General features: G+C 27.4%; 1 protein-coding gene across 1 annotated transcript; it reads left to right on the plus strand.

Annotated features, from left to right (window-relative positions):
• Positions 1–7,236: 7,236 nt before the first annotated feature.
• On the plus strand, positions 7,237–19,633 carry LOC113550973 (facilitated trehalose transporter Tret1-2 homolog). The gene is made up of 4 exons (XM_026952951.1): positions 7,237–7,427; positions 16,947–17,094; positions 17,587–17,701; positions 17,854–19,633. The coding sequence occupies exons 2-4, from the start codon at positions 16,990–16,992 to the stop codon at positions 19,116–19,118; spliced, it is 1,485 nt and encodes a 494-aa protein (XP_026808752.1). The 5' UTR covers positions 7,237–7,427; positions 16,947–16,989; the 3' UTR covers positions 19,119–19,633.
• The last annotated feature ends 1,911 nt before the right edge of the window (positions 19,634–21,544 follow it).

Here is a 21,544-nt window from a genome sequence, read left to right on the forward strand (position 1 = left end):
CGTAACTTTTTATTTATATTATTATTTTTAAGTAAGTTGTGATTTTTTTGAAACTATAGGAACATATAAAAATAATCATAACTTACTTAAAAATAACAATATCACTAAAAGGCTACGAGGAGGCCCTAGATAATAATCTTATCTTTAAATTGTATAATAGGTCAGTTCACTCTAATATCAAAACTAACAGTATAATATTGAAACTGGTGAACGAGAATTTGCTATGTCGCACGTGTGTAAGACGGAGACAACACATACGGGTTCTACATTCTTTTAAATGTTACTTATCTATTTTACTGTAGGTAATCATTACTATTGGTTACCAGCCCGTATTTTTAATAAATAAATTAATATAGTTCGATATATTATGTTGTGAATACATTTTTTGTTCCTTGGTAAAAAAAAATGACAATTATTCCACACAAGGTTCTCTATGCGTTTTTTACAATCTAAAAATACAGTCATCATTTTCACATGGTATAAATTCATTTTGCAATAGAATTTTGTAATTTATTAATAATATATTAAATAAAAACCAATATTAAATAATTTAATAAAAACATTTATTCAAGATATTCATAAATATAAACATAAACATTGACATTAGTCATTTTATAGACATTATATAATATTTATAATACAATTTAATAATATAATATACAATTATATGAAATTGATATCACATAAGAAGTGTTATATCATAATAGTTATTTCATATGACATATAATTTTGTGAGATGATCACATGATAAGTGATGTATTGTAGTAGAGTGTTATATCATACTATATTTATGTTGCCAATTGTATAAATTTATGCACGATTTTTAATGATTTTGATAGAGAACGCGTCATTCACATGTGTGTCCCCGTCTTACAAACGTATAATGTGGCAAATTTTCGTTCACCAGTTTCAATATTGTGCTGTTATTCTGTTAGTTTCATTAATATTAGAGTGAATCGACATAATATCAAACTTTTTGGATAGAACAGAAAATATTCTTACCGGAAAGTTTAATAATAGGACAATTCACTTTAATACAAGAACTAACAGTGCACCACTAAAACTGATTACTGAATAATTATTGCTATCGCTCTTTCATCATCAGTTTCCAACTGTTCCAATTCGGCTGGTAAAACGATAGTAATTAGGTCGTCCAGCGGTCTGCTCGTCGATTCTGTTTCTACGAAAAAAAAGTCCGACATTGAAACGTAAGCTCCCCTAAAAACATTTTGCTACCGTATTACACTTACGTAAACATCCCTAATAAAAAATTAGAACCATTTAGCGTAACCCAAAGGACACCACGTGGAGGCGGTTCTAGTTATCCTCCAAAAATTGTTTTTTTCTTTATAAAAAAATTCAGCTCTTTAGATTGTCATTCTAGTTTTATTAAAATTATTAAGTATTGATTGTAGATGTTGTTGATGTTGATGTTGATTATTTTTTTATAAAGTAATAATGTAAAATTGTTTTTGTATAATGCAATTTTGTTAATTTTTTAACTTTATAATTTTTTATTAGCTGGTTTAATAACTGTTGTCGTCTTTTTAACTTATTATTATGGCAACTATTTGGTTTATGTATACTCTGTAATTTTATTTAAATCTCTGATTGAATATTTTTTAATGTATCAATAAATATAAAAATATTTGGATGGCTATGGTTAAAATTTGATTTAAAATGTGCATGAAATGATTCACAAGTATTGGTGGATTTTGTCAATTCGGAAGAAGCTTCTGCCCAGACTGTAGGTGGAAAAATTGCTCGTTCACCAATATATGTATTTTTTAAATAATCATAAAATGTATTCAGGCGGTCATCGTTTGGTTTAATGTTGTACAGGTCAATACTAAAACAGTTTTCAACATCTTCTGGGTTTAAAAATATCAATTCAAAACAGTAATGTAGCCATTTAATAATTTCTGATTCGTCATTTTTATAGTTCGTCGCGAGCCCAAATCTTTGAATTACACGCCATCATGCCTGCGATAAATGGAAACGACAACCATCTAATTTAATTCCGGACCATTGTAATATGCAAGCATTTCTTAACCCTTTTTTAAAATCAGTTACAATTTTATTTGGTTTGGATTCACTACCAACTTCATTACATAGTTCATTTATTGTTTGAAAACATTGTTTATATGTTAATTCCTTTTTATCTTTCAATAAACAAAATATTAGAGGAATATAATGACCGTTTAAATAACCATAAAAAGTTAAGAATTGGTAAAAAAATTTAGGACAGAAATCAAATGTTCCGTCAAGATATACTATTTCGGCTTGACAAAAAACTATTAAATTTAATTTACGTGAAAAAAATTATTAAATTATCTATTATATTATTTGTTAATACAAAATGTTCATCTTGGATTGTCTTTATATTAAGTTGCTCAATAGCTTCGTGGACAGAGTTAATATTTTTTGGTAAAGGAGGTAAAATATTACGGCGTGCATTGCATGCGTTTCTCTTAACATATTTTAAATCAATTATTTCTAATTTACTAGTTGACTGGTCATTTAAACATTGAATTAAAATTTTACTTGGTTTATCGTGCGGATTATCAGTTGTTTTTCTTTTTACTGATGCAAATAGCTGTTGATGCTGCATCATTTGTTCACTGCAAGATTCGTGTTTATGATCTTCATTACTTTATGATATTATACTTGGAGGTTCTAATATTTGTATAAAAGCTGGACATTTCTTAACACAACAACGCCACTTCTTTTCGCCAGTTTGAATCAATGTATGTTCAAAATAATATTTATACATTTTATATAAAATTAATGGACGACCACGTTCACTGGTAATAAATTGAATTTTTGACATAATTTATTAATTATTATTATAAATAAATAAATAATCACATGAAACACAAACGATATTATAAATTTACTATAGAATAATATATATCACACAAGTAACGACGACTGTATGTGATTGACTGAGAAAGGAAAATTTTAGACGCAGTCGTCTTTTGAAAGAAACTAAATTGTTAAGTGTTCAAAAAGTCAAGGAATTATATATTTTTACAGCGTATCTTCCAATTAATATCGTTAATATCGACAGACGACAGATAAACAAAAATATTTGAAAATAACCGTCAAAACAACATATGTATTAAATGCCGATACTTGTAATTTAATAATATATAATATATGATATAGCAATAATACTATTATCTCACTTTATACAATACAATTCCTAAATTATTAAGATTACATTTTAACTACAAATATTGATAAAAATCCAGACGAGCTGAACGAAAACGGTTTTAGGGGAATTTACAAAATTTTAGGGGAGTTTACATTTTCCCGTTCAGATCCGAGAGCAGGTCAGGTATTGTCGAAATATCAGGTATACTCGCATATTTAATTAGCTGGTTTTGATGCATTGTTGTTATATTAAACACGATTAATAAAAATATTATAGACTATAACGATGCAAAAATAGACGCTATAACCGCAAATGTGTTGCTTAGTACAGTTTTGAATTGGTAATGACTAATGAAACGAAAATAATATATTATATTCTATGTACATGAAATAAACACTATAGCTTATCATTGTTTTTGACAAAAAACTATTAAATGTTACCTACTTATAATGTAACCATTACTATTGGATACCAGCCTGTATTTTTAATAAATAAATATAGTTCAATCGGCGCATTCGAAACGGCTCCCGTCGAAAAAAAATTTACAAACAGGTAAATTCCCAAACTGCTAAGGGTAATACTAGTATACCAATTTGAGCTCCTCAAAGGTTCTAGTATTAGTGAACGAATTTTACGATGTTTTATATCAAAAACAATAATTATTAATTTTGTTATCTATTTAATATATAAAAAATTATGCCGAAAAAATTTACCTATTATTTAAATGTTTGATTTTTTAATATTTTTATACATACATAAATGTTTTACTTTATTTTTTTATTTTTTTAACTTAAATTTAATTCATAATAATACGATAATATATGCTTTTTATATCATTTTTATAATTTACTTAGTGTTCATCAATACATTTTTAACTATACCTTTCTTGAGACAGTCCTAAGTCTATATATGAAATGGGAAGAAATTTGTGTTGTACAAAACCGGAGCCGTTTGGGAATTTACCTTATTGTAAAACGGGAGCCGTTTAGGAAAACGAGAGCCGAATGGGTTAATATCGTCGTTCGTATAATTGTGTCACACTGTTCCTATTATATACGTCGTAGTCACGTATACGTCTATAACTGTGCTTTGTGTTTATATCTAAATGATAAATTAAAGTCAATTTTAAAAAAAGGATTATTTAAACGAACCTTCAAACAAAATATTTTTTACGCAGCATAAATTTGGAGTATAAACATATTATATCAATTGAAATAAATAATAAGAAATTACATAAGAAAAACATATTTTAATAATTTATGAATACAAATTATACTAATTATAAAATTAATATAGATATTCAACTTAAATTGTATTAGGTATAAAAAGGTGGGCTGTGCACTAGTAGATGTCAAGTAGGTTACTGTAAGGGGTGTATTAAATTTGTAGATTATCTTTTTATTAATACCTATGATATATTTACATATTAAGCATAAAGCATTCGTTAAACATTTAAAGTCTAAAAAGTAAAATAATATTAAATTAAGTTATTTTATTTCATTCTTATATTATGATATAGGTATAATTTATGGTATTATACAAATGTTTACAGTGGCGGATCCGGGGAGAGGGGCAATCGCCCCCCACGTTCTCTCTAAAAAAAATAGTTTAAAGTCCCTGATTTTAGTTTTTGGCGTAATTATACTTTAAGAGTAACAAAATTAGTGATATATTTTTTTAATACTACAAAAAATATTTTTTTTTGTTCTGTACGAGACTGTGGAAAGTAACATATGTATATACCTAAATAAATACTTTATCAAAATTAATGTGTGCCCTTTAAAATCACCCCCTTCTTTATCTTGGTCTAGATCCGCCCCTGAATGTTTATACTTATACTATATATACGAGTAAACTGAATGCGCCAATCCTAATCATGTGAATATATTTATTGTTATTTGTTATGATTTGTAACACTTATAATTATAACTATTGTAAAAAAATGTTTAATAGATACTATAATAATATCTATAAACCTGTATTTATATTTATACTACCTATGTATGTGGTCCCCAAGAAACTGTCGCGGTCATTTCAGATTGCCATTTTGTTGTTGAAAACGGCATAACGAGGATACGAGAGCCTTGTTGTCGATGTACTTACAATTGTTATCGTCTAGAGCTGATATGTTGAATAATACAACAAACCTTATTAAATTAAATAATAAAAAGTGGGTATCTCTGCTGTATATATCTAGTAGAAATGGAGAGAGTAGGTCACTATAATGGACGTGTTAAATTTGAATGCAATGACAGGTATAATTGTATACGAAAAACGATTCTGAACGGAGATGATTTGTCAGTCTAGGATAATTATTAGGATATATTATATTATTACCTATATTTAAATTGTAATATATCGTTATTTTACTCGATTTCGTAAAAAAATAAATTTCATACATTCATAAATTTTTTTATATTGACACTGGAATTTTTTTTTACAGTTATTTGAAGAAAAATTTTATGAGAACCTTGTGTTGGTTTTTTGAACCTTAGATATAAATTACAAAAATTTTATGAATTCAAAATTCAAAATTTCTTGCAAATTTTCGCGATTTTGACATATTCTGTAAACATTTGAACTTTTAATGCTTATAAACAAAAATTGTAACTAACGACTTTTGAATTTTTTTTTACTACAATAAGAACAACTTATATAATAAACCTTGTATTAAATTTTAAAGATTTTTTGGAAAGCCAAATTTATTTTATCAGCATTTCAAGAAAAAAAATTAGAAGGTCTATAAATAGTTTAAAAAAATTCTAAAGATTTTGAAAATGTAATCGTAAATAGATAACCATAATATAAACATTTGGTGAAAATTTCAAGTATTTAAAATGATTCGTTTTGAGTTATAGCCAAACCAAAAAATCGATTTTGTCAAAAAGTGGTTACGCGTAAAAATTCCCGTTTTTCCGTTACTTTTTCAGGGTTTTTCCTGACGCTTTTGAAAACAACTGGAAATTTTTTACTTTTGACCCCTTAAAGCACCAATTAGATTAAATTTCATTTTTAAAAAGGGGCTAAAGTCAAAAATTAAAGCACTATTACTACTCTAAAACGGGATGACAGGCACAAAAAAAAAACACGCATCATTGTATAATCAGTACATTCATCACTCCGTTGCAGAATCTAAAATAAAATACCACATTCCATAAAACTATGGAAGTTTAATCTATCTTATTCTTATACCGTTACGAGCTATGATTATTACAGCCTATTATGATTTGAATTACGACTTATTGCTTGGGTGTTTTTTTTTTGCACAGACATCTATAATATAATTACAAAAAAGTTTATATTGTACGCCGTTTTTAAGGCAATAAATGATCCACGACAAATAATTTAGGTATATAAAAAAAAAAACGAAACAATCGAAATTTTCTTTAAAATTAAAATGTTATTTTTGCGTTTTTTGTAATATGGAGACGCGTGCGGCGTTATAAAAAATTTGAAATGTTTTATTATTATATCCATTTATAGGTAAAGTCGTATGTGTGATTGTATTATGATTGTATGAAACATGTTTATAGTTTATGACTGTTCCGTGTCTCCATGAATAAACGATAAATAAATAATTTTAAAATAATAAATGACTTTTATAATAATAAATATTGATTATAAGTTACGATATTATAGTCTTTAAGAAACTTATTTGTACTGCAGTTCCTTTGAAATTTTATCATTTTTATTTTCAGATTACTCAGTTTACACGTGATCTATACATTATTATCTATAATGTAACTAAGTAAGCCGTTTCTTTGAGTATATACTTTATAGATACATATAATTATAATAAATTTGTATTTATTTTGTATATTAGGTGCATTGTACATAGGTACATAATGCAATTAATACATTATACTATTTATAATACTGTATTAGGTACAATATTACCTAATTAATATTTTATATTTTTATCAGTTATCTACAGTTTTGTACTTTTACTCTCGTCTCTCGGCTATTCCCCACTTATATCCCTACCTAATAATATTTTATACAAAACAAAAAATGTGTTATAGGTATGTAAGTTATGTTGTCTGCTTGGTTACCATCGCCATGTGCTGTTATAACGCAATACCAGTGTGGAACACTCATTACTCCGTAGTCACTATTCACTAGTCAGTGGTCCACAGTAGCTGACCTGGTGATAGACGTTTACCGTAAATGTCTGTGCTAAATAATTTTTAGTTATTATTTATTTTATGTAAATGTTAAATAAAACGGTTGTGAATTTCATTGAGTATGGTAATAACAATTATTTTCAAAGGTAAATATACACTAATATCTTAACTTAATATATTATATATAGGTATTAAGTAGGTAACCTACTCAAAGTATTAGCCATGTTATAAAATACTCTGTTAACGTGTTTTTTATTTGAGATTAAATTATTTAGAATGTATTATTAACACGACATAATATGCTAATAAAAATTACAGTGTACACTTATAGCCTATTATAATAAGTATATACGAATAATTATAAAACATTTTAATATACCTACCTACCTAGCTGGTAGCCGCGGATTATAATATTTATTATTTTATAAAACAAAATCTATTTACATATTATTTTAATATCTGTTCTAAAACATTACTATTATACAATTATACAAACAGTTTTATTATTAATTATTAATATGTCATCAAATAAATAAATATTATTTTGTTCATAATGTATTTATAATTTATAATTCGTACTTACTAGTATGTTATAAGATAAAAAACGTGTAAAAATTATGGAAAAAGAAATTATTTTAATTTCATAATAAACAATGGAGAAGATAAATTAGTTTTTATTCAAATTAAATAAATAAGCAAAAATGTTATTTGTGCGTATTCATGCACACTGAACATGCACCACTGGCAGCCTTAAGTTTATTCTCTATGTTTATAGTCTATATTAAATAATAAATTGTGTGTTACATTTTGTGGTGAGCGGCTATTACCTATTAAGCAGAGTAAGGAGGTAAACTATTATAAAAATACTAAATAGTAAATAGGAATGCACCACTTGCAAATGCAAAATCTTGTACACTTTTGAGATTTGAAATAAATATAATTTCAATGTAAAACTGTTAGATAATCGTGATACGCTTAGTATTAAAATAACATATTATTTGAATTTAAAAATGGTAAACAAAACGCGTGTTCGTATTTGCGTAGGTAGTCTAGTTGTTTGGCGTTAAATCAACGATTTAAGCTGTAGATTCGTTGATTCGTAGATCAATTTAAGATTTAAAGTTTTTAAATATTTCATTGTTTGTTTTCTTTCATTGCTCAATGGCTTTTAATTTTTAATTTAAAAAATTTGAGTGAATGTAAAATATTAAAATTTGTTGGCTATATTGAAAAATTATAAAGTGAGAAATGTACGAACTGTTTTTATAAATTTAAAATACTTTATGTACCTAAATTTATCACAATTTGTTTTAATATATTATCAAGATTATTATTTATTATTATACGTTTACTGTATAGTGTATAGATAGTTTATATTAGAAATTAGATCTTAAGTCTTCTATCGTAGATTTCTACTTTTAAATTTTAATAATTATATAATATATTTTGTACGGTTTAGACCTTAGATAAATAATATTATTTGTTTTATCATGATTTGTATTCCAATTATTGGTATACAAATCATGTTTAGTTATTATATATATCACTGTATTACGAAATAATTATATATAATATAATTATAATATGCCATATTTGTATACTTGAAGTATAATAATATTAGTAATTTAAAATATAATATTATATATATGACCTGTATGGCTGTATGACAACCATATGAATTGTAAAAATATTAACATCTACATTTCGTATTTTTAGTTATATTATATCAGGTGAACTTATTATATTTCAGCTTCTGTATTCTGTACACTATTAATATTATACAATTATACAAGCTACATATGTACATTATAATTTATAAGAATAATTATAGTCTATTAAAGGATTAAATTAAGAGATACCAAAATTATGTATATATTATAGAGTCGTTTTATCTTGATGTCTAGATATAATAAAACTTTGATAATTAGGTAGACTGAGGCCCATTTTTTTAAATTGTATGGATAAACATAATTACTTAATTATTTTTATTTTTAAGAGTATTTTAACATTATTTAGGAAACCACACTGATGATCTCATATGAAAATCCTACTTTTTCCAATTATTTTTTCTTCTTTCATTTTATTAAATAATTTATGAAAATTCTGGTATTACCTATGATTATTAACTGGGAGTGAAATTTTTAATGCACTAATTTTACTAAAACTATTTTATACATTTTTTAAAAATATTGTTGCATGTTTTATTGATTCAGAATTATGTAATAAATTTGAATTATTAAAAAAAATTATGTTTTAATAGTTTATTTTAAATTATCAAAATGAAAACATTGTTCATACGTACATTTTGCTCGTTCGTTCCCCTTACGTAGTTTTTGAGAATAGACCCCTAGGCCCTTTAAACAAACCGACCCAGGTGCACCCGCACCCCCTGATGATCCTTCTAAGCGCATCACGGAGTTAACTGTTGCCTAAATTATAATCGACTTTTTAATTACTTGTTGGCATTGGCAAACCTAGTTTACATTTACATTATTTTTTCATAGTAATGTATTGTATTTGTAACCCTTATATGTTACCTATATGGCTATAATATGGCTGCTTATCAATTAAGTAAAGACTTAAGAAAATAAAAGACAATACATTTGCGCCCCTAGACATGTTATGTGTCTATATAATATGTATTCAAAAATGTCAAGCTGCCAAATCGCTACTATTATTGTAATTTTTAATCAAATCTTTCTGTTTCAGTTTTTTTTTTTAATTGCTCTTAACACGTTTTGTTATAATGTTACATACGTGTCGCATAAATGAGAATTTAATGATAACAATTTTTCTTATTGTTATCATAATATTATCGCAAGGCTATTTTATTAATTAAACATTAAAATGTCTGATATTTAAAATTTATTATGTAACACATCTTATTTGAACGTTGAAACATAATATTGCTAAGAGATCAGCATAATATTATAATCAAACGTTTATTAGTAATTACTAGTTACTACCTAATTTGTGTAAGTTGTAGCCTTGTAGGTACCAATTTATATATATATATATATATATATATATATAATATATTTTAAATGTTTAGCCATTTAAGTAAACATTATCTAAATCCAAGTAAAATAATTGATGATAAATTAGAGTTGTAAAGTGAGTTACTTATATTTTAAATATGAAAATTCTTTTGTGAAAATATTCGAGTCTATTATTATAATATGTGCCTATAGAGCCTATTATACATAGTATCTCTATATGCCGACTTAGTACTTACCTAGTTATCTATAGGTAATTCAAACACAAATTACAATTATCAAATTCAAAGATCAAAAACTTTTTTTTTATCACATAAATTGATTCCAACAAAGAATTACATAATACTATAACCTATGATCGTTGTTCGTTGAGAACTATATGTCTATAAATACAGGGTGCTTCTAAGTTTTTCATATAAACGTTTTAATGTAAAATGTAAATAATTACATATTATTAATAATACATTGAAAACCTATTTTATGATTTTTAAAGGCATTTATATAAATGATAATAATATTAAACCATTAAAAATGTTAACAATCATTATAATAAAGAATTCAGCCTTTGTTATAAAGGATATAAATAATAAATTGACAGGATAGAAGTGATAAAACCAACAATTTAGTTGTAAATATTATGATACGATTAGTTATAACAATATAACCAAGGGATCGGGTAATTCACATAGTTATGAACTTATATTTATTATGATATATGTTCTGATTATTTTATTGATTGGTATGTATAAAAGTATAATATTTATACTAATATTTTACATTTATATTCATAATCACAGATATGTTGAGGTATGCTTAGAATTTTTACGCTAATACTCAAAATACTAATTTACACTTGGTATAGCTTTTAGCAATGGTATATACATTCGTATTATAATAACAACCACGTTTATATAAAAAAAATTAATAAATATATTTAAATAGGTTTCTAAACAATATGTTGTCATATAGTTGTATTTCATATTTGATATTATTATGAAGCTTGATTAATAAAATTAAGAGTGCATGAACTGCTCCAAGTGATTCTTAAATAGAAAACTACAAAACTCTCCTAAAAAAAATTCCTACTTTTTAGCATTTATTATGTAGGAATGATTGTTATATTGTGCGTTTGCATCTGGTGACTGCAGGTCTCTCTCCTTAGACATTAATAAACGAATTTTTAACAGATGCTTTTTGAATAGTTATAATAAAAGAACTAAATTTGTCTTAAATTGTTGAAAATATATATCTATAATTAATATTTATCACTTATTGTAGTTATATTTATTAAGTTTTAGTACAAACTAAGTCATAAGTAGTTATGATAAGTGATAAACTGATAATTATTCCTAGACTATGAAATATTATAGTAAAATAATTATTTGATTGTTATCTTAATTCATTTTAATAAATTGAATAAGTGTTAAAAAAAGAATCAAATTTACATTTAATAATAAAAATAATAATTTAAGTTAGTTGTTTACTTTATTAACAATAAATAATTGATAAAATATATTAAGATAGATATTATAGATTTATTAATATATTATTTTAATACATATAGCTACCACGTTATTATAGCTACATAACTTATTAATTGTATATAATTATATTATTTATATTGAATAGTTTTGACACTTATAGACTATGTACCTTGTGGCTAGTACTTACTTATATAATTATTTATCTTAAAAAAAAATATTATACTTTGATTATCACCATTTGAATTTATTTATACGCTAAACGTATAATTTTTTTTGAGATAAGGCAGACATAGTTAAATAATTAAATTTTTATATATTTTTATATACCTATATTCGTATTATTACCGTGCGCGGAAGACACTTAACCATTTATTACCCTGTAAATTATTTCAATTTTGCTTGGTAGACATTAAACTAGACTAATGGGTCATGAATTTCTATATATGATTATGAATTACAATATTTTTAACTCATCTATTTTGAGCATGCGCAACACTACTTCATTTTTTTTATATTAGCAACCCCCATTTTGAATATAATTTTCAAATGAATCATTTTTTTTTAAGTAATTTTAATCTATAAACTTGTATTCTAATGTAAAAATTTCCAAAATTAGAGTTAAGTAAAATTTAAAAAAAAATGTAATCAATTTGATTTTTTTTCTTAGTTGTACGCAATTTAGGTGGGTGGGGTCACTGGTACAATTTTATCAAATATGCTACCAAAAAAAAAAAAAAAAAATATATCAACAAACTATTTAATGTTTTTAATGCAAAAAAAAATAGTAAATACGGCCAATGAGAGGGGCCATGGCCCCTAGAGGATACGCCACTGGTGTCTAGTTGTACGTATTTTTTCATGCTAAATAGTATATCATGATACATTATACATTTATTATTGTAATATATTTACTATAAATTAATTATTACTTATTTATTACTTTAATAAGAAATGTTATCAACTGATATTATTACAACAACAAAATACGTAGGTACAACTAAAAAAAAATTAAAATGTATTAATACATTTTTTTCAAATTCTACTTTCCACTAATTTCGCCAATTTCGGTTTGATAGATCAAAATTATTTAAATAAAAATGATTAATTCGAAAATGATATTCAAAATGGAGGTTGAAATTAAAAAAAAAAAGTTGTGTTACGCATGTGCAAAATACAGGAGTTAAATAATTGTAAATCATAAGAATTTATAATCCATTAGTTTACCTAGTTTAACATCCCGCAAAAAGAATCGAAAAATATTTACAGGGTAATGATGAGTGTACCTTGTTTCGAAGACATACGATATATATATATATATATGTTACAATAATAATTTATTTTATTTCCATTTATATTATTCTTAAAATTATACCTTTTTAAATTTCTTTGAAAAATAGGTATATGTACTTATTACTTATAATATATAGAGCGCGGATTTCTACGCAATTGCATATTTTTTTCCTTTTAATATTTTTGGATTTTTGTCAGTTATCTCCACGAATCATCATAATGTAGGTAGATATATAGGTACTTAAGAACTTCCAACTAATCCAGATATCCAACTATCCAAGTATGAAGTATCAAACACGTAACTTCATAAAGACAATACGATTACTTACTTTTATTATTAGAAAAAATTATTAATTTATTAAACTTATCAAAACATAATTGTTTCTAACAGTGTTATCTAAGATCGATTAATACATGTTGATCATTATTCATTACTTATTCAGTACCTATTTATTATAGCATTGATATTTGACTCTAAAATCTATAAAAACTATAAAAGACTATGAATTATATATGAATGTGAAACTGTATTTCTGTGATTATTGTTTATGTGTAATGTATATATTACTTTTTATATTATTATACAGGTAGGTACTAGGTACAACAATAATAATTGTTAACATATTATACTGCCTTGGAAGTCAAAATAATTAAATACCTACGTTATCGTATTACCATGCTATTTTAATATCGTAAATTATGCTATATAATCACAAAAAATAAATAAATTACACATCAGTCAATACAATGTTAATTTTTTGCAAAGTTACGTAAAAGAATATATATCATGATTTAAGTAATTAGCAATGATAATATAAACACGGGCCTACACAATATATTATACCATTGTCCATTATCTACCTATATCTAATACTTTGTAATTGTAATATTAAAAATATTAAACTCACTTTAAATATTCGTATAATTATTCTTATTTTGCGATTAACATTTTTATTATCAATATTCATAACTTATTATTACTTTATTTGTATTGATAAGTATTTTGGCTCTAAAAACATTCACAGTATTGGCCATTGGTCTCAGGCATATTCTATGCCGCATATAGATAAAAATGGAAAAACATTGATTTTATAATGATGTATGTTTTTTACGTTTTTGTATGTCATTACTCATTACTCATTAGACAGGTGGAGGAGGGCTTTAAAAGTAGAAAAATTCAAAATACTGACATCTTTATGCAAAATCAGTTTTTGGTAAATCGATTTTCACGCTGGATTTTAATCGCGATGGATATAGGTACATACCTTGTGTTTGTATTAATATTTTTTAATCATGGTATAATTATCTAAATATGTTGACATTTTTTAGGTTTTTTATCTATAACCTAAAAAATATCGATAGTATTATATCTGTGAGGATTTGAAACTTACGTAGGTTTATTATAATAATTTATGTATCAGTATAAACAATGACAGTTTCAAAAGTAATATTTTTTGCATGAACGTATTAAAACTTATGACTTATAACTTACTAATATAGTAATGTCATTGGACACTGATCACTAGGAAACGGACTTAAATGCCATAAAAATTAAGAAAAATGTCCTAAAAAAATACAACTTAATGCCTTAAAAAAATGCTTTAATATCAAAACAATTCATTGAAAAATTCCCTAAAAAACTAAAAATGTATTTAAATTCAATAAAAACACAATTTTGAACTTAAAACTTATAAAAAACATATTATTATGAAAAATTTATCTGATAAAAAATATTTAAATATATTAAAAACTTCTCTTGTCTTCTCAATTATCTTCTGTCCGTCTTCTTTTTACCCTAAAAATTATTTCCAAAAAATTAATAGGTATACAATTTAGATATTCGTTATACTTTTACCTTTTTTTGCATAGCATTGTATAATAAGGTGCTGCTTAATATTCTCAAACATAAATCTTCGACGGTTATCGGCCAGTATTGTTTTGTATCTCGAGTAACTTTGTTCCGGTAGACGGAAAAAAAACGCGAAAATAAAAACCAAATTTTCATATTTTGCTAAATGTTGTCATATTTCATTAAACATACGTTTTAACTTAAATACAGAAACAAATTAAAACAATTTAAAACTATTGTATAATATTGAAAAATTTGGACAAAAAGTCAGGATAAGTTATGTTTTTAAAAATTTTTATTAGTCGAATAAAGTAAAAATAATAAAAATAAAAATTTTATAAGTCGAATAAAGTAAGAATAATAATAATCTGTATTATCTTACAGTCTAAATAAGTCAAAATTTGTAATGAATAACGTAGATACCTTTTTTATCTTAATGGTAGTTCTAAGCCTCTATAATACTTTTATGGCTATGTACTTATTACTTATACACACACTATGGTCATATATAGGTACAAAGATACAATATGTTAATTGAATGATGTTAGCATGTTACCTAAATTTTCTTAAAACGGAAATACTAAGTAAATACTAGTACTTCCAAACCATAGTATAATAAAGTTAATAAGCTACTTTTATATATATTTTTTAATTATTCAAAATTTACAAATTTGGTTACGAGAGTATTAAACACATAGAACATCTGGGTAGTTGAATTATTGATCTAAATTTTTAATTAGAAAATTAACTTATTTTTTATGAAATATGACAAAATATAAAATTTTGGTTTTTATTTTCATGGTTTTTTTATCCTTTGGTTTTTTTCCGCGATTCCTTCGTTCCACGTCAACTTACGTCATAGGTGCAAACTTCATATGAGCCATGTCATCATATTTACCTTTATTTTTTTAGAATGAATGTTCATACATTTTTATCGAATTTTATTCATTCCTACATAAAAATGACTCAAAAATATATAAAATACACAAAAAACGCAAAATTAAAATTACATTTTTTAATTACTTGATGTATGAAATGAACTTAGTGCTTGGAAAGCAATGTTTTCGGACATTCAGAAAAAAATGCAATTTGCATTCAAATCCGTTCCCTATTAATCACTGTATATAGTAAAATGTTTAATGTAGATTAAAAACGGAATCACAGAATAAATCAACTTAATCGATCTTCTCTGTGTATAGTGTGTACACAGTTTAATGAAACCGGTTTTTTAGGTACGATCACGAAAATTTGTGCAAGTAAAATTTATATTATAGGTATTACATAATATTTTATTATAAGCAGATAGCAAGGCTATACTTTGAATAAATTTTTGTTTTTTTGTGTATTTGATGGTGAGTAAGTGTTGTATAAAATAAATAATAATGATGAAATAATTACTAAGTTTTCTTAATGCGAGGAAATGTTGAACCCCATGACAGTATATTATTTTTAATAATGGCCCCTGTGCATTTGCTGTGGTAACTAATATTATATTATTTATTTTATTTGATAGCATATTTTGTATGTTTGTGGTTATTACTGTTACTAGTGTTACTACCTATATAGTTATAATAAGCTATAATTTATCATGCTCTCCCAATCATTCAAATGTACCATTATAAATAGGTAATATTGTCCAGAAAGGAATATAGAAATCCATGAATTTATGCTACTCGTTTTATCCACGTTTTCAGTCTATTCTATGTATATAATATTTTTCACTGTAATAAGTAAATTCTGATTTGTGTCTTTTTTAAAAAACCATTAAAAACTGGTTTTTTGGTCATAAAACCCTGGTCGGGAAATTGGAAGTCTGCGAATTAGGAACAGACCATTTCATTTAAATTTTAAATAGGTAGGTAAGTAGGTAAAAATAAAAAAACTTCATTACCTACCCTTTGAAAGCTGCTTATCTAATATTAGAATTACTAGTACTATGTACCTATATATTATACATGTATATTGTATATTATGCTTGTGCTGTGTGTATTATCTTACAATATTATAGTTTATAAAAATATTAACAAAACTTTCTCACATTTTCAGATATTTCTCTGGCTCTTTCAAATAGAATTTAACATCAAAATACATGGAGTCAAATGAAAAAACAAACCTAATAACTAGTCATCATGTATACACAAATTACTCGAATAAGCCACCCCACTTGCACTATACAAGTGCAATAAGCAGAGTGGTTAGTATCTGTCTATAAAAACAACTATATAGATTGTATTAAGTTATTTTTATTTTATAAAAATAAGTAAACTTTATTATAGCTACCCATTATTTATTTGATTATTTAATTAGGTAGGTATGCTTTGTATTTTATAATTTTATTAGCATTAAACATAAATATATATATTTTGATTGAAGGTATTAATAAATTAGCTAATTTATTACCTATAATACACTAGTATTTTTAATATTATCGATTAGGTATATACTTGTTATATGTTATGCGGTTTTTATTTATTAAAACAAATTACAACATTCATTTCATTGTGTTAAGTGCCTAGTCATTCTGAATTAAACTTTGTTCTATTTAGTTGTATGCTCAGGTACTTATATAGATAAGTATATAATATAATAATTAATATCAATAATAAACTATTAAAATATATACCTATTTTTTAATTTCGTAAAATATCCTTATCGATCACTAATTATTATTTATCGTTTGTCTCAGTTATGGCTAGTATGGATAGTAGCGATGCCATGTGTGGCGCCGGGCATGAGTATTGGATATTCTGCTATTGTGTTGGACCAATTGCAATTATCATTGGACGAACAATCTTGGTTTGGTATTTATTTACATTTTTTTTACACAATTTTACCGTGCCTACTTGCATTGGTATTAGTACTCGTATATAACAATAATACTTGGAAAAAATGCATTCGCAATCGCCAATTGTTGTTACCTATAACTCGGAATTTTCTTTGTTTTCCGGTGCAGCTAGTCTGCCGTCCACGATGATGCCGATCGGTTGCCTGTTGAGCGGGCCGCTGATCGACAAGCTCGGCCGGAAGACGGCGCTGATGGTGACCAACCTGCCGTCTTGCCTGGGTTGGCTGCTGTTGTCCAAGCAACCGGCCAGCCTGTACGTACTGTACGCGGGCCAGTTGCTGGTGGGCCTGTCCGTGGGCCTGTCTACGACCCCGGCCACGGTGTACGCGGCCGAGTGCATCACGGTCAACTACACCGGGCTGCGCGGATGCTTCACGATAATGACGTCCATCATGCTCAACTTCGGCATGTTCCTCACGTACCTGCTGGGCACGCTGATGCCCGCGTACGTGGTCGCTTACGTGGCGGCGTTCGTGTCGTTCACCGCGTTCATATTCATCGGCACGCTCATACCCGAGAGCCCGCCGTGGCTGTTCGGACAGGGCCGCCGCGTGGACGCCGAGTTCTCGCAGAGGGTGTTGCGCATCGCCCAGCCCATACTGCAAACGTCCCGGGCCAAGTCGCTGGACGGGGACTCGGCGGCCTTGGTGCGCGTCCGGTCCCGGTTCGTGGACAGGCTGTTCGAACCGGACGTCTACAAACCGATGGCGATAATGACGACGTTCCTGTTCTTCCAGCAGTTCAGCGGTTCGTTCGTGTTGACCGCGTACATGATCCAGCTGCTCAGCGGCCTCGGCGTGACCGTGAACGGCTACCTGGTGACGCTGCTGGCCGGGTTCACCAACCTGGCCGCCATGATCCTGCTGTCCGTGTTGCTCACCCGGTTCGGGTTCAAGGAGCTGTCCTACGTGTCGTGCGCCGGCTACGCCGCGTCCATGGTGCTGCTGGCCGTGTTCCTGCAGTTCTACGGCGGCGGCGACGTGCTCGTCATCAACGTGGTGGTCATCGGTTGCGTGCTGCTCAACATGGCCATGAACGGGCTGGGACTGCGGCCCATACCGTACGCCATGCTCGGCGAGGTGTTCCCCACCGACGTGGCCGGCGTGGCCGGTTCCATCGTCGCGTGCATGTCGTCCGTGTTCAACTTCATCGCCATCAAGATGTACCCGTACCTGCGCATATGGCTGGGCCCGGGCGTGTTCGCGCTGTACGGAGCGCTGGGGCTGCTCACGCTCGTGTTCGTCACGACAATCGTACCGGACACCCGGGGCAAGACCATCAAGCAGATCAGCGACGAGTTTCTGCGGAAGAAGCCGTCAGACGGCGTTATCGAATACCGCAAGAGGAGCTGCACAGCGGACGAAGTGTTTTGAACGATGCACACGACGTGTCTTAATCTTATAATATTTTGATTTTCTAGGATCTCATTTTTCATTATATCGTTATAATATTATGTGATTTCTTTTTTTTTTTTTTTTTTACGTTCGTGACGATTGTTATTGATTAATATAAATTATAATATTATAACATAATAATATGTATTATCATTTATAGTGAAACGCGTTTCGAAAAATAGGTAATTACAATTATGTGATGGTTGAATGGTTCTCATAATATGCTAGGTAAAATGATTTATGATAAATAGATCAAACTAGCATATCTAGATCTATTTTAAGACAATTATATTTTTGGCTAGTCACGATTTTTCACTACTCACGCATGATATTATCCAAAAATCAATAGGTACCTAATTAAAATGAAAAATTTCCTAGGTTTTTTGGCTAACTCGATTATTATTTCCTCTGGGTCAATGTGTATGTATTTGTAAACAGCTAACATAGTTAGTTAATCTATTCTGTTTTATGACAAATAATGGTTATTAATTAATTATAATGAAAATGTAATGACAATTGTTTTATGACAATGTTTAAGAAAAAATAAGTTGTTGTTTTTTATTATCCTTACTTTAGACATTGTATTTCTTAAATACGTCTTTATTTTTTTTTTAAGTAATAACATCCGCTCAGGTGTGGTGGTGAAGACAGGCAATATAGATTCATAAGATTTTGATAATTTTAAGTATATTAGTTATTAGAAAATAAATAATAAATAATAAATTATCATCACTTTTAGCAAGAGCTTGAAGAGCTAATTTTGGAACATTATTAATTTGCGCCTCCGCAACTTTAGCTCAACCAGTAAAATGTCAAAGTTTTCTACATCTGGTGAGTGGTGAATATCGTACAGACTGGAACCTTAATGATTTTTACGGTTCCAGGTTCCGGTTCCTTTTCGGTTTTTAAATTTGGGTTTCGGTTGCATTTCGGTTCTTAATAAATGAAAAATACGTTTTCTGTTTTGGTTTTATGGCTTTATGCTTCAGTAAAAAATTTTGGTTGTTTCGATTTTTAAAAAAAAATATTACTGTAATGTAAATTGACATTAATTATGACAGGTCAATACCAATTTTTAACAGATATCCTACCAATTATTTAGGACAAAGGAAAAGACTAAATAAGTAAAAAAAATTACTAAACAGTAAACACTATAACAATAACACATTTTAAATAACCCTTTTTCTAATTATTACCTTATTATTTATACTTTAATTATTATGAATTATTTACTAATTACCACTTATTGTATTAGTATTCGGTATTTCAAATTTTAAAATTTCACCAACTTTGTAGGTATTTATTATTACCGCATACTATATTTATAATATACTATTTAATCTATTACAAAACCGAAATTAATTGTAAAAAAATGTTTACAAAAAAGTAACGTTCCGGTTTTTAAATTAATTTAAATTAGGATTTCGGTTCGGTTTCGGTTCCGAAACAGGTTCTTTTCGGTATGGTTCTACTCCCTGGTATAGTGGTATCGCGTATGAACGTATGATACTATGATAGACGATAGATATAATTTGAGAGCCAATAGGTAATGACGTGGTGAATTATATTATGCATGATTATAACATAGGTACCTACCTAACATTAAATATTTGTAATTACTAATTGTATAATCAAATAATCTTATATCGATTATAAGTCAACGCATAATACATTGTATAAAAAAAGGCTCTGGGGGATTTATCCCCATCATCCCACCTCCATAACTACGCCACTATAAAGATAAAATAAGTTCTTTATACTAGTGACCACTCTTTAACATTTATACTATTGTATTACCTACATTGTTTTTAATGTTTAATACTTATTGTATAATAATACTTTTCATTTGGTAGCAATAATATGTTAAGTCTATGGTAGCCATTGGTAGGTAAGAAATGTCAAAAATAAAAGAAACAACGAAAATGTTTTACATAATTAAAATATAGGCAAGCAATGATGCCCTACCTACTATTAAATGATGTAAAAATATAATATCGAAACATTTAAATGACAAACTTCAATGGTTAGGAAGACTTATGCTGGGTTAATGGTTGCATGTCAATCATTAGGTAAATATTTAATAAACCAATAGTGAACTAATAGCTAATGGTCCTTTTAACGTGATTTAGTGGTCCATAATTGATCCATTGAGTTTTATTAAGCCATTAAATTAATCAATTTTCTTGCAACTTAGCATTAATTAAAAAAAAATAATAGTGATACTCGTAATAACACACAGAATATTATTTTTAAAAATGTTATATAGAGTGTTCCAAGAATACGGGAAAACATAAAATAATTTTCAAAGTAAAAAAAATATATTAATAAACATTTTTTCATTTACAACAGAAATTACATTACATGCCATTAAAAGTCCGAATGTTAAAAATCCTAAAAAAATAAAA

The sequence above is a fragment of the Rhopalosiphum maidis genome, chromosome 2 (genome assembly GCF_003676215.2).
Source record: "Rhopalosiphum maidis isolate BTI-1 chromosome 2, ASM367621v3, whole genome shotgun sequence".
Taxonomy (NCBI): Eukaryota; Metazoa; Arthropoda; class Insecta; order Hemiptera; family Aphididae; genus Rhopalosiphum; species Rhopalosiphum maidis.

Excerpts from the sequence above, each read along its gene's own strand:
- LOC113550973 (XM_026952951.1), top strand. The coding sequence starts at position 16,990 with ATGGAGTCAAATGAAAAAACAAACCTAATAACTAGTCATCATGTATAC. Across the intron at positions 17,095-17,586 it reads CAAGTGCAATAAGCAGAGTG|TTATGGCTAGTATGGATAGT; the intron begins GTTAGTATCTGT and ends CGTTTGTCTCAG. Across the intron at positions 17,702-17,853 it reads GGACGAACAATCTTGGTTTG|CTAGTCTGCCGTCCACGATG; the intron begins GTATTTATTTAC and ends TTTCCGGTGCAG.